This window comes from Equus asinus, chromosome 15 (assembly GCF_041296235.1).
Source record: "Equus asinus isolate D_3611 breed Donkey chromosome 15, EquAss-T2T_v2, whole genome shotgun sequence".
NCBI classification, from domain to species: Eukaryota; Metazoa; Chordata; class Mammalia; order Perissodactyla; family Equidae; genus Equus; species Equus asinus.
Window position 1 is genome coordinate 38,332,138 of NC_091804.1, and position 14,856 is coordinate 38,346,993.

The window sequence follows — 14,856 nt, forward strand, 5'->3', positions numbered from 1 at the left end:
AGCCAGTAGGTAGCCAGGATAGCCCCTGGACCGGGGGCTCTCCAGCCCCCACATTTCACCATGAAGCCATCAAAGGTTGGGTGACAAAGAGTGCTCAGCAGTCACATGAGCAAGTGCACAGAAGGGACAAGAGAAGCCAGTCGTGCATCGTGTGTGTGGTGTGATCAATCCTTCTGCTAAAACAAAACGTGAAGAACACGGAGGAAACGCACCCAAGGTCCCATGGCTGTCTGGAAGGGTGAGACCTTGTTACTCGTCTCCCTTTTCCAAACCTTCTACAGGGCGCACAGTGGCAGCAGATGCAGCCGGTGTGTGGCAGGCGTCCCTGGGAGCCAGCTCGGTGCCCAGCACTGACCACTCTACCCATCCTCGCCCCTCAGCACCGCAAGAGCGGAAGCCCCCCAGGACATTCGCCTGCCCTGCAGCCCCAGCATCCAAAACCGGGCCAGGCACACGGCAGGCACCCAACGCAAGGTGCGGAACAAGCTATCGGGCAGGAACAGAGAGTTTCCCATTTTACAGCCCAGGAGTCATCTGCCCAAGGTCACAGAGCTGGTAAGTGGTGGCCCGGGATGAGCAATGACAGAGCCACATCTTAGCAGAGAGTGTCCACCACCAGCACGAGGGGGAGAAATCACAGACAGCAAAATCACCAAAGAGACAGGGCAACTAAATGCAACACGAGATCCAGGACTGGACCTGGACGGGGGGGCAGGGGGATAGGTATAAAGGACACGTTGGGGAAAATAGGTAAAATTTGAATTGTAGATCAGACAATTTAGTACCAATGTTAAATTTTATGCCTTTCTTCACTGTACCGTAGTTATATAGAAGAATATCCATGTTCTGAGGAGATCCACGCTGAACTATTTAGGGGCATCACGTCTGCAATTACCCTCAAAGGGATCGAAGTAATAATAATAATAATCTATGTGTGCGTGTATGTGGGGTGGGGGGAGTGATGGCACAAACGTAGCCATCGCTGACAACCGGTGAGTCTGGGTGAAAGGTACACAGGGTGCTCTGTATTTCTTGAAATGTCAAAATAAAAAGTTACCAAAACATTAACTTTGAAAAAGTGTCCTAAAGTGCCCATCAACACAGCCTGTGGAGTTTTGTGCCTAGACCCCCATATGTACAGAGGAATGTGTAAGACACACAAAGCGTTTTACCATACTTGGTTCCAGAAGAGAGAGCGCCTGTCGCTGAACGGATGCAACGGAACGTGCTCCCGCACTGTATTTATGACCTTTGTGATCGAGGGGAAATAAATCTTAAAAACCACCCATCAACAGCCCAGCCGGCCGTCAGCTGGCGGCTGGGACCGCACAGAGCTCCCTCCGTCCTCCTGGGGCAGGCAGGGCAGGAGGCAAGGACACCAGTCTGCAGCCACGCCCCATGCAGGGGTCCACACTCCCCAAAGTCAAAGCCACTCATTGAGAAAGTGGCAGGGGGGCTGGCCCGGTGGCACAGTGGTTAAGTGCACACATTCCACTTCATCGGCCTGGGGTTCGCAGGTTCAGACCCCGGGCGCAGACCTATCACAGCTCGTCAAGCCACGCTGTCGCAGCGTCCCACATACAAAAGAGAGGAAGATTGGCACAGATGTTAGCTCAGCGACAATCTTCCGCAAGCAAAAAGAAGAAGATTGGCAACAGATGGTAGCTCAGGGCCAATCTTCCTCACAAAAAAAAAAGAAAGAAAGAAAGTAGCAGGAAGCAGGAGGGCCTCTGTCACAGAGTGGCCCCATCCAAGGCCTTTCACTCGCTCATTCGCCCCCTCCACCACCACAGTCAGAGCGCCCAGGATGCACTAAGCTCTGGGATCTGTGAGGGAACACACCCACAGGGCCCTGACCTCATGACTCCTATTCTAAGGAGGGAGACAGACACTAGACAAGGAAACAGGAGAATTCAAGGAGTGACAGGTACCAAGAAGACAGGTGTGGTGAAATAGAGAACACGACTATAAGGCTCTCTGAGGACGGGACCCTCAAAGACGGGGAGGGACCCCTGACGCCAATCCCCGGAAAGGCCTAGCGGACAAGAGGAACAGTAAATGACAAGGCTCAGCGGCCGGAACCAGCCTAGCACAGCTCAGAAACAGAAGAAGCCAGCGGGCCCGGGGCATAAGGAACGTGGGGGACAGGAGGCCGGCACAATGAGCAGAGCCCAGATACAGGAGACCCTGGAAGCCAGAGTAAGCAGTGCGGACTCAACGAACGTTGATTTTCTGTGCCCCTACCTCCAGCAAAAGGTGGCAAACAGGAAGCAGGAGAGAGCCGGCGTGGCTGTATCCACACCAGACTGAAGAGACCAGACAGGAAGCACCGTCGGGGTGAAGGGGCGTCTTTCACAAACATAAAAGTCAATTCGTCAGGAAGACACGATTGTGAATGTGCACTTTCAGCAAAAGGACTTTAAAATACGAACAGGACAGCTGGCCGGACGCACGGGAGAGACACACAGACCGGCAACCACAGGTGCCCACTCCCACAGCCCCTCCCAGTAACTGCGAGAACAAGGGACCAAAACTCAGTGGGCACAGGAGAGACCTGGGCAACATTCTCGACCCTCTTGATCTAAATGCCACCAGCAGAACACACACGTGTCCCCAGCGCACACGGACGGTCACTAACGTAGACCATATGCTGGGTCACAAACCAACTGTCAATACATTCCAAGGGCTGGAAACCCACGGGGTTTATTCTCAGAGCACGAAGGAATTAAATTGAAATCACTAAGTAATAAGTTACCTGGAAAAGCCCCAATGTTTGGAAATCAATACCACCGAGAATGGCTTCCTCACTCCCACCCCACCCTCAGGGTAACAATGTCTCACATAAATGGCCCCTAAAGGAGGGAGGCTTCGGGCATCTGCCCCGGGGACAGGTCTGAGCCCAAACCTGCAGGTGGAGCGGGGAGGGGGAGTTGAGGGGGGCAGATGCTCCGGGCTTGCCCTCAACAACCCAATCAGCAAATCATTGCAGGACACGCGGGTCCGTGTTAGACAGACCAGGTCCCGCCGGGGAGGAAGGCGCACCCCGCCATACATCCCGCCTCACTGGAATGAGCCCGGCTCACTCCACTGGCCAAGCAATCACTTTAATCAAGAGGGAGTGAGTAACACGCCGGGGTCAAGAACATGGGCTTTGGAATCAGACAGTCCTGAGCTCAAATCCACCACCTACCATGATGGGAGGCAGAAACCTATGATGGCCCCCAGGAGTCCTGCCCCCTTGTGTACACGCCCTTTTAAACAGAGGGGCCGGGGCCTGGGTTCACTCCTGGGATTAAATCAGGGTACTTCACAAAGGTGAAGGGATTTCGAAGATGTAACTAAGATGCCCAATCAGTTGACTCAGAGTGGGCCTGACCTAATCAGGTGAGCCCTTAAAAAGGGACTGGAAAAAAGAGGAGTGAACTGGGCCCTTTCCCAAGGGAGAGAGATTCTCCCACCAGCTATGAAGGAGTAAGGGTCATGTTTCGAGAGGGCCACAAGGCTAGGACCTCAGGGCAGCCTGTAGGAGGTAAGAACCATCACAAGCCAACAGCCAGCAAGAAAATGGGGACCTCAGTCCTGCAACCGTGAGGAGCTGAATTCGACCAACAACCTAAGCAGAGCCACCCCCCCACCGGGCCTCAGAGGACATCGCAGCCCTGGGCAGCACCTTGACTGCAGCCTCCTGAGACCCCGAGCAGAAAGCCCAGTCACACCATGCCCGGACTTGCGGCCACAGAAACTGCAAGGCAACCAACAGATGCTACTTCAAACTGCTAAGTGTGTGGTAATTTGTTACATGGCAACAGGTCACCGATATGTCACCCCTGTGTGATCTCAGGCAAATGACCGCACCGCTCTGGGCCTCAGTCTCTTCATGTGCACAACTGCAAGGATCCAAACGAAGGAAGCTGTAAAACAGCCCGGCCTGGCCAGCGGGGAAGCAGCTCCTTCTGTTCCCTCTGAGGCCCATGGAGGGAACTCACAGTGGGGGAACGGGAGGGGCCTTAGTGTCTTTTCGAGAAGTTGACCTTTTTTCTCCATCTTTGGGTGGGTTCCTTGCAGAAGAGGACGGGTCAATCGTCTAGCTCCAAACTACAGCCGTCCCAGAGACGCCCGTGCTCGGACCGCCTTCAGAGCACAGAGACCAGGAGCCCAGGGCAAGGGGCCGCTGGGTCCGAACGAACTCAGACGCTTACTTCAAGCCCCAGGAAGGATCTGGGGCAGTTTTCTCAAGATGAGACCCTGTAATTGTCGTTTTGTATCTGTAATTTCCCTACAAAAACTAGGGAAATACTAAGAATCTAAAACTAATTTTTACAAAAGATCCACCACCATTGACGGGAGCCTGACCGTGTGCCAGGTGCTGATCAGAGGGCGCCAACCCATCCTACAGACAAAGAAACTGAGGCCCAGAAAGGGGAAGCACCAGGGCCACACAGCCACCAGGGGCAGGAGCACGGGCCGGACCCCGGGCGCTGGAGCGTGACACCACCCTGGAGAAAATTCCCCTGCGCCGAATCTCCTCAGCCCATGCCCCCCATACACATTCGGCTACCTTAGAGAGCATGAGACCAGCGTGGCCCCAGGTCCCCGGAAGTCTGCACAACAACATTCAGCAGTTACACAGATCGAGACCATCACACTATGCAGGAAAACAAAAACAGGTGGACAGAGAAGCATTTTTTCCATCCAACAAATATTTAATGAGCACCGACTGTGTGCCGGGCACTGATCTTGGCAGAGAGGCAAAGTGAGTAACAGACAACGCAGGGACAAGGAGACAGGAAGCGGGAAGCGGAGTACAATTCCAAACGGGGCCGGGGGTCACATGGCTTCCGAGCAAAGGCCTGAAGGAGTGAGCCACCTGGATGGGGATGGGGGGGTGGGGGGGCGTTCCAGACTGAACAGGCGAGAAGGCCTGGGGCAGGGGCAGCCTGCTGTGCGTGAGGAGGGCCAGCGAGGCACGCAGGGTGCGAGGGGGGAGTGATGGCGCGAGGAGGTTCTGGCAGAAGACGCGCTAGCGATTGCACAACTTTGTGAAAACACTCAAAATCGCTGACCGGGAGGCTCAGGAGGGTGAGGTTTACGTGTGTGAATCACGTCTCAATTGAAAAACAGCAACTGTACGAGGGAGAAAGAATGACAGGAGAGGAGACGGAGAAGCAACGGGCAGATCTCGAGGGGCCTTCCGGGCCATTCGGGGATTTGGCTTCTGCTGGGCGGGAGGCGGGGCCAGGGCAGGGCCGGAGCGGGGTGGTGGCCCGGAGGAGCCCTTCCAGCTGCAGGGAGAGCACGCGGAGGCTGGGAGAGCAAGGACGCACTGCAGCTGTCCCGGCCCTTCGTCGGCCACGCGTCCTCGGGAGCCACTTCAGCCTCTGTGCCTCCGTCTTCCTCCCCCAGGAAGTGGGTATGAAACCCCTGCCCCACGGGGCAGAGGGGAGAGCGATGAGCACCAAGCGTGGTGGTGGCGAGGGCCGCGAGGGGAGGGTGGGGTTGAGGGCGCCACCGACAGTTTTTCCATCATGCAAATGAGTTTCCTGAAGAGAAAACAGAGGTGGCCTCCCGTCTCGGCAGCCGGGACCCATCTCACCTCACCAGCCTTTCCGACCACGGCCACCACGCTATCCACGCCCAGGCCACACAACCGGGGCAAACTCCTCTCCGGGTGTGGCCGGCTCAGACACAGTACCCATGGGGAGGCTGACACCCAAACAGGGACAGAGATGGTCTGGGGCACAGAGCAGCCTGGAGAAGACAAGACACCCCCATGGGGGAGGGGAGGTCCAGGCTGGAGGCAGGAGGTGGCTGCTGTGACCTGGGGAAGCACCCTGGGCAGTCCTGACTTTCAGATCATCAAGACCATGCCACACCCTGCTGAAACCCTCCTGAGGCTCCTCGCCCCACAAAGAATAAAACCACCCACATTGGAGGCCCATGCCACCTGGCCCCTGCTACCCATGCCAACCTCATCTCCCTCACTCTCCCCTCCAGGCACCCTGGCCTCTTGCTGTTCCTCAAACAAACCAAGCATGGTCCTGCCTCAGGGCCTTTGCACATGCTGTTCTCTCTACCTGGAACACACTTCTCTCAACTCTTTCCACAGCTGGCTGGTTCCTTCTCTGCCACAGGACTCAGGTCAGATACCACCTCCCCAGAGCGGCCTTCCTTGACCACCCCATCTCAATAGGTGCCACCATGCCTATCACCAACGTATCCCCATTTTATTTCCTTCTTGGTGCATCCATTCCCCAGCTGTGTGGACTTGAGCACGTTACTCAACCTCTCTGGGTCTTAGTTTCCCCATCTGCAAAACAGGTGTAATGATGACATCTACCTCAGAGGGTTTTTGCAAGGACTCAAAGAGATAATCCATACAAACCACTTAGCACGGTGCCTAGCACATAGTAGGGCCTCCATGGATTATGTTGTTATTATTACACCTCTTGTCACTTTCCCAAGTGACCTTTTTTTGTACTGTCTGAAGATTCCACAACAGCAGGAACATTTTCCATCTTGTTCTGGTCACGTGCTAGCACCCAGCCGAATGTCTAGCACATAGTAGGTACTTAATGCCCATTTACTGAATGAATGAGTGAATTTGTGAATGAAAGCACTGACTGCCCACACCCCACTCTGACCCTGGCCTTGCTCCACCTGAGAGCGGCTCCTTGCAGAAGCTGTCCACCCCAGCAAGGAGGAAAGTCAAGTCCCCAGATCCTGGCGGCTGAGGGCCACCTGCCTCCACCAGCCTTCAGTGGCCCTGGTCCCGCCAGCCTGAAATAGCCTCGCCTCCCCTGGCCCAGAATCAAGGGCTCGTCTGCCAGTTCCACCCGGGGGAAGGAACCAGGCGGGTAAACACAGATTGAGTGTCCAACCACAAGACAAAAGGGGGGCGGGCGGATCCCCTTCTGGTCCTCAAGGAGCTGAGGAAATAAAAATAAACCTAAGATTCCACACAGGGCTGGGAGGCTGGAGGCTTCCCTTCATCCTCCCGGGTTCCTCTCGGGGAGCAGGAGAGCCCGCAGCAGGTGCCGGGCGAGGCTGCCCTCGTCTCAGCGCTCAGCCGGGCCAGGCACCTGGTCCACCACACTTGCTCCTCCCAGCAGCCCTAAGAGGGCGACCATCGTCTCCATTCTGCGGACGGGGAACCAGGGCTCAAAGAGGCCGAGGGAGCTGCCCAAGGTCACAAAGGGGCAGAGCCGGGATTGGAGCCCAGGCCGCCTGTCTCTGGAGTCTGTCTCTAAACCACAAACCCGAGACACTGGGTGAAAGGAACGAGCCGCATCATGCTGTTTATGTAAACACACACACACAGATACACCTCGATTCCACGTATCTCCACACGTAAATGCCCTAAAATGGTCTGAAAGCGGAGCTGGTGGTCAAAGGAGGTTTTAGCCCAGGGGTCTCAGCCAGGGGCTGTTTTGCCCCCCAGGGGACATGTGGCAATGTCTGGGACATTTTTTGATTGTCCCAGCTGGAGGAAGGGGGTACTGCAACATCTAGTGGGTGGAGGCCAAGGATGCTGCGAAACATCCTACAATGCCCAGGACAGCCCCCCAGAACAAGGGATGACCCTACGACGCCCAGGACAGCCCCCCACAACAAGGGATGACCCTACGACGCCCAGGACAGCCCCCCACAACAAGGGATGACCCTACGATGCCCAGGACAGCCCCCCACAACGAGGAATGACCCTACAACACACAGGACAGCCCCCCACAACAAGAGACAACCCTACGAGGCCCAGGACAGCCCCCCACAACAAGGGATGACCCTACGACGCCCAGGACAGCCCCCACAACAAGGAATGATCCATCCCAATACGTCAGCAGTGCCAAGGGTTGAAAGACAGACCAGCTGCTGGGGTGGAAACACCCCCCGCGGAACCTCTGTAAGAGGGACCTTGATCCAGGCTAAGACACAAATCCCCAGAGAAGGATGGGGCCACCCAAGGCCTCTCAGGAAGGAACCTGACCAGCTGCAGAGCCACTACAACTGACCGGAGCTCACTACCCTCTGGGGCCCACAACTGCTGCAGAGGGTCGCTCTGGGGGTCTCACTCGCAAAACAAGGAGATCCAGACCCTCCCCCCCACCCCTCCCCACTCCTGTGTCTGAGGGACAAAAGAAAAGAAATCACAAAAGTCTAAGAGGTCAAGTTCTGCAGCCAGGCAGGGCCTGCTTCACAGACTGAACCTGCAAAAGCTTTCCGAGAGGGAGGGCTGAGAAGCAAAGAGGATGTGGGTTTCTCGATCTGAGGGAGTGGCCCCGAGCCCAACAGGTCTTCCGCTCACTGGCTTGATGAAGGGGACACTCTCTAAGAAAGAGGTGCCCTGAGGCCTCCAGGAGCCAGGGACGCCAACCCCATCCATCTCTTCTTGCTGTGACAGATCAACCGTCAGGAGGGCAAATGCCACAATAACCGCCAACAGGTGCCCAGTAAGCTTGTTTGAAGTAACGCTCACTCAGATGCCCGAGTTCCAGCATCTCCCTTGAGTCATCCTTCTATGAGGACAAAGACCACACTTGCCCTGTTGACAGCTGCATTCTGTGGCCCTGAACACTGCCTGGCATACACAGCAAGTGCTCCATAAACGCTTGCACACAGGGAAAACAGTCAAATTTCTCTCTGGTTTTACCTGTTCGGAGCTCTGTACGCCTTACACAAAAGAGGGCCCAGCCACCTCCTGCTGGCACTGAGGGTTTATTATCCAAAGATTTCCACTGACTTCCTGACCTTGTTCAGCCCAACACAGAGTGGCCTGGTCCAGGCTCTCCAGCATTTAGGATAATCTGGACCTCATGGCTTAGTTCCTGCCCACTTGGGCAGCCCGGAAGTCTGACAGGGGCAGTAATTTTGGTCACAAACACAGCGTCATGTTGGGGCAGTTCAGGGTAGCGGTAAAGAATGTGGGCTACCTGGTTTGAATCCCAACTCTGTCAGGCTGTATGATCTTGAGGAACTGACTCAGCCTCTCTGTGCCTTTGTCTCATCTGTAGAATGTGAAATGCAGTAATGCTTGAAACCTCTGAGATGATACACAGAGAATGCTTTCCACAGGGCTTGCCAACATTTAGCACCATCTAAGTATTAGCAAATTATTATGACTATTGCTGCTGCATTAATCTAATGATTGTTCTGAAAATAAATTCTTTCTGTCAGCATGCTTTAAAAAGTATCCTCACATACACATGCATAATTTTATATAAAAAGGGTTACGGACAGGATGTCTTAATACATTTTTTTCCTTTTTCATCTTCCTGCCTGCCTTTCTCCACAAGACGCACACCTTCCACCCTCTTCTCCAAGCTCGTGCAATGTTACGCATCCAAGGTACGTGGGTACCGGATGGTCACTGTTTATTTTCCCAAAGTGGAACTGCGTTACACACACCTCTTAGCATCCTACCTTTCACAACACGACCTTGTGAAAATTCCCCAAGTCACCGGTTGGTCACCTCCCTACCCCCCGGCCCTGCTCCCCACTGTCCGACTGAGTGCAGAATCTTAAAAAAAAAAAAAAAAAATAGTGACGACACAAAACCACAGTTTCTTGTTTTGGCAAGCAGAGCTCCAACAAGCAGAAGAGTTTGGTCTCCTACCCTCCAAAAGCAGAACCACAGAGAGCACTCCGGGAGCTCTCTGCCCACACGCCCTGATCCTCAGGGACCCCAGCCCAGCCGGTCGGGCAGACCCCCTGGGTGTCTGGGAGTGACTGTCCTCAGCCAAGGGGAGCCCTTTGGGGAGCTGCTGACCGGCCCCCAACCAGGAGTCTCTCTGCCCATCCTCCAGGCTCCCTCTCTCTTCCCACCGCTGCCCAGCCGGCAAACCCATCAGGGGACCCGTTGGCACCTGCCCCTGAGGTCTCTCCCCTGGCAGGCAGGGACCCCAAACCCAATCCAACCAAGAGGCAGATGAGCCCAAGGCTCACTCGGCCTCCCATTTAAGGGGGAGACTTTGAGCCCCAAACAGACAGCCTCATCTGCTCCCCACTGCTACACATTCCCAAAAAGCCACCAGAGCATTCGGAGCACCCATGGGTGCTGGGCACAGTTCGAAGAGCTGTTACCTCAGGCTCATTTAAGCTTCACAACACCCCTAAGACACAGGTGCCATCCTATGCCCATTGTACAGATGGAGAAACTGAGGCACAGAGCAGGCTGGTGACCTGCCCAGGGCCACAGACAGTCAGCATGGGACAAAGCCAGGATGTGAACACCTGGTCCCAGAGCCCCACACTCAACCCTCAGGCCGTGAACAGACACAAGCGCAGAGGAGGAACCCAGCCGCCTGACATGCCCATTCTCCACGGCTCTGCCTGTTCCGAGGCAGAGAGTCACAGAGAGGAAGTCACGGGAGGAAGCACAGACGGGGGTTCGAATCCCAGTTTCGCCAGCTTAATCAATCATGCACCAAGACCTTCGCAAGCCAGAGGCAGTCTGCACGGTGGCTGCGGACATGAGTTCTGGGGTAGGAAGCCTGGGATCAAATCCCGGCACTGCTTCTGCGTGCCCCAGGGCGGCTCACTGAAACGCTCTTTGCCTCAGTTTCCTCATCTGTCAAAGGGGATAGCAACAGCACTCGGTCCGGAGGGGTGCTGGAAAGATCAAGGGAACTGACACAAGTCAAGTGCTAAAAGAGCAAATTGTGAATCAGTGTCGGCTCCCACAGTGACGACACGACTGGCATGGTCATTATCATTATCGATGCTGCCCGAGAGCACACAGGGAGCACACAACACAGCCGGGCCTTCTAGATGTTGAGATCTGAGGTCCAGAGTCATTTTCTCCTACCACCTCTGTGGTGGCCCCCAAGAGAGATCCGGCACGTCTCCAAGAGGGCTGTCCTTGCCTCTCTCGGACTCTTTAGAATAAACATGCACGAAACACAGCACCAAAGTCATCAGTCCCTCTTGGAGACGGAGGGGGGTGCCATCCACTTCCTGAAGGAGGTGGGGAAAGATGGGGAGATTCTAGAGGAACCAGAGAGCCCCAAGCCCGGAACCAAACAAAACCACTGGTTCCGGAGTTTAGATGGTCAAAAGGAAATTCACTCAAGTCCCTGTCCTCCTTTTGGGGCTGACTCAGATCTCACTTCCTCCAAGCAGCCCTCCCTGACTACTCCTGTTCTCTGGATGCTGGAATCCTTTAACCCTAAACATCTGTAATATTTGTTTAATTATCACATAACATAATGAATAATGATGATAACAAATATTTACATCTTACTCCCTGCCAGGCACTGTTCTAAGTGCTTTATATATGTTTACGTAATTCACTCATCCTCTTAAAAAACACTGTAAGATAAGATCTATTATCATCCCACACTTTACAGATGAGAAAGTGAGGCTCAGAAAGGTTAAGCCACTTGCCTAAGGTCACACAGCCCAAGCAATTGACCTCAAGCAGTCTGGCTCCAGGGCCTAGCCACCTACTCAAATTTCTGTAAACATCCATTTTGCCACCCCTAGACTGTGCCCTCCTTGAGGGCAGGAAGCCCGCCCTGGCGTTTCTGCATCTCCCACAAAGGCTTCACTTCTACCGGCAACGGGCCCTCACAGGAAGGGACGCAAGGAGACCAGGGCCACCGCCTCTGCCACATGGAATTAAAAGGAGGGAAGGATTCCCGGGCATTCTTCTGAGCGGGAACAATCCCTCAGCAGCCTAAAGGCTGGGAGGAGACGGGTGGAAGACAGAAGAGGATCACAAGCCGCAGGCTGCCAGCCTCGCTGCCTGCCGTGGAAAGCCGGGGTAAAGAGCAGTTCACGAGGCTCTAAGCCCTGGGTTTTCAAAACCCAAGGCCTAGGGGTTGTCTAGGGGCCACTTCGGATGGAGCAAAACAAGAGACACCTCTTGCGGGTCACAAACAAGGTACAGCCGGTCGGGTTACACAATCAGTCCGGTTCTGGCACCAGCTTGGGGACACCCAAAAGGACAAGGCAGAAAGGAAGCCCAGATTCCCCTTCCCTCCTTTCACAGGTGGGGAGACTGAGGCCAGGCAGGTGGCGTGACTGGCCCAGGACGTCAAAGCCGGAAGCAGCTCATCTCAGAACTGACCGGTCAACCGAAAAAAAAAAAAAAAAAGGAATCGATGAACTCAGCAAATTTAAAGTGCCAAGGAGATAATGTGGAAGTAGAGAAATCTTTTTTTTTCTGTTTCTTAATAATAAAAATGGTTGATTCCAATCAATTTCCATTATTCCAGCTTCCTGAGACTCCACACGCGGACCATTTAAAACCACAGCTAACCCGAAGGCGGTCTGTGTCTGCTCTGAAACGCACCACACCATCCAGGGCAGAGAGTGCGAGAAGGGGGTATTTTCTTTCCCAGGAATATAAAAATCGGTTTGTCTTTCCTCGCTCCCTCCCAGGCTGAGGAGCAGGGAGTGGCCCAGAAGGAGAAGTGAGGAGTTGCCTAGAATTTGACATTGCTCACAGATGCCAGGGCTGTCGACATCTTTAATTCAGAAACTGCCAGCTTCACACGGAGCAGATTCTTTTTTTTTTTCCTTTTTTTTTTCTTTTTTTTTTTTTTACTGTGAGAGAGGGAGAGACCGGACAGAAACCCTAACCCTCCCTTATTCTCACAAGCCTTTCTAGAAGGGTCCTTTAGCCAAATGGTTTTCAATGCCTCTGCACAACTCCACACACACACACTCCTCTTTTCACAGAGAGAACTCTCTCCTCCCCGAGTTGGAACTCAGACCTCACACAGCCTTGCTGCACCCCCAAGCCAAGGGGACCCCAGGGGATGCCAGTCTCCCTCTTCTCCCCAGACTGGGAGCCACAGAGCCTGGTTCTGGGTCCTCTGAAGGAGACACCACCGCCCCCACCAGCCCTTCCTGAACCAGGATTAAAAGACTTCGGTCCCAGCAGGAGACACGGAGATGAAAGGCCTGGGGTCTCCTAACCCAGCGAGGCTCAGCCCGGTCCCACCCCCTCCACCCTCCAGCCACTTTTCTCACTTCCTAGGAGAGTAGAGAAGTGGCCCCTTCCTCCTTCTCATAGGAAAAAAAAAATGCAGCATAGAATAGGGTTTTAGAGCTCCGCCTGGGACTGCTCTGGTTCAAAACCCAGAATCCCCAAGGTGCCAGCTGTGTGATTCTGGGCAAGTTACTCAACTCCTCTGGAGCTAAACTCTCCCACCTAAAAAACAGGGGAAATTCTGGGGCACTCGCAAAGGTTAAACCCTCTAACGACACAAACAGGCGCCTGCCACATAGTAAGCGCTCAGTTGTTATTTCAGGGTGTCTGACTCTATGGTTTTGCAACTTGGAGATGGGGGCGGGGGGGCTGGACTGCCGAGTCGTGAGCTCGAAACCCACTCTCTCGAAGCTCCAGCAAGAGCGTGTGCGGGGGCCAGGGGGTGCTGCCCGGGGGTCTGTCGATGTCCGCCCCTCCGCCGGGCTTTGGGTTGGATCCCGCTCTACTCGGGCGCCAGGTTTCTAGGGTCCGTTCGAGACCAGCAGCGGAGCACCGGGCGGCGAAGAAATCCCCGAGGGAAAACGCCAGAGCGAAGGCTCCCGGCGCCCGGGTCCCGAGCCCCTGCTCGCGGATGTAACTAATTTTAAAACTATTCGAAAGGCGGGGAGGGGGAGGAAAAAGACAAAAGGGCAGCATGCGAGGGGGACACGGAGTGCGGGAGCCCCTGGGTCGGAGCTGGACCGCGGGCCGGCCAGGGAGGCGACAGTCCAGCTCTGGAGCCGCCGGGATCTCCCCACTTCTCTGCGCGCCCCGCAGGCCGCCCGAGGCGACTCTCGCGACCCCCAGGGCGCGCGGCCACAGGTCGTGGGGACCGCCCGCGCGGGAGGCCCCTGCGCGCTGCAGCGGGGCTGGCGGCCCCCGCGCTCCCCGGCGACACTCACCGACTGCAAGAAGCGCAAGGTGCCCACGTAGTCCCTCTCGGTGCCCAGGATCTCGTTGAGGACACAGAGGCGGAGGCGCAGCTGGCGCTCCGAGTCCCGGGCGGCCGCGCACGGGCCGGCGCTGGGCGCAGCGGCGCCGGGGGCCCGGGGGTCCGGGTGGGCACCGTCCCCAGCCCCGTCGCCGCCGGGATCGCTGCCGCCGGGTCCCTCCATTCTAGCGCGGCCGCGCGGCGCCGGCTCCTTCCCCGCGCGGAGGTGGCGCCCAACGGCGACTCAGGCGTCCAGGCGCCCCATCCCGGACGGGGCGCGCCGGCGGGCCGGGCTCAGCGGCGGGCCGGGCGCATGGCGCGGCGGGCGGGCCTGGGGGCGGGCGGCCCGGGACGGAGGCGGAGGCAGCGCGCGGGGGCCGGCCGAGGGGCGGGAGGGGGCCGGCCCTCGGGGCTCCCAGACGGCGGGCCCCGCCGCCGCCCGGCGCCCAGGGAGCGTCTGCCAAGTGCCACGCTGCGCTCGGGCCGCAGAGGCGCTCGCGCGCGCCCGGGCCCCGTGGAGACGCGCGGCGGGGCTCGGGGCTCCGCGGGGCGCTCGGCGCGGCCGGAGCCGGGGGCGGCGGGGGCGCCGGGCGGCAGGCCTGCGGAGGGGACCCGCGTGCCGGGAGGGCCCGAGGCGGCGCGCACGCCGCGCCGAGCGCACCAACTCGGCGCCCGGACGCGAGGCGCCCCCGCCGCCGGCTACGCCACGCCCACCCTCCCCGCGCGGCAGCCCCCGCGCCCGACGCCCGCGCGCAGCTCCGGCCGCACCGGCTACTCGGGCGACGACCCCCCGGCTGAGGACCCCGCCCGCCCCCCGAGCCCGGCAGGCGAGCCGGCAGCCTCTGGGGGGACCCCCAGCCCTTGCGGTCCCCGGGCGCTGCCACGACCTTGGGAAGGAAGAGCGCGGCGCTCGCGCTCTCTTACTCCCTCTTTTCTTTCGCCTTTTCCTTTTTCTTTC

General features: G+C 56.8%; 1 protein-coding gene across 1 annotated transcript in view; it reads right to left on the bottom strand.

Annotated features, from left to right (window-relative positions):
- PREX1 (phosphatidylinositol-3,4,5-trisphosphate dependent Rac exchange factor 1) overlaps positions 1-14,220 on the bottom strand; it is a 181,582-nt gene extending 167,362 nt beyond the window's left edge. The window contains exon 1 of the mRNA XM_044748026.2: positions 13,870-14,220. Within this exon, the coding sequence (XP_044603961.1) occupies positions 13,870-14,082 (213 nt within the window). The 5' untranslated portion in view covers positions 14,083-14,220. The remainder of the gene's footprint in view (positions 1-13,869) is intronic.
- Positions 14,221-14,856: the final 636 nt, after the last annotated feature.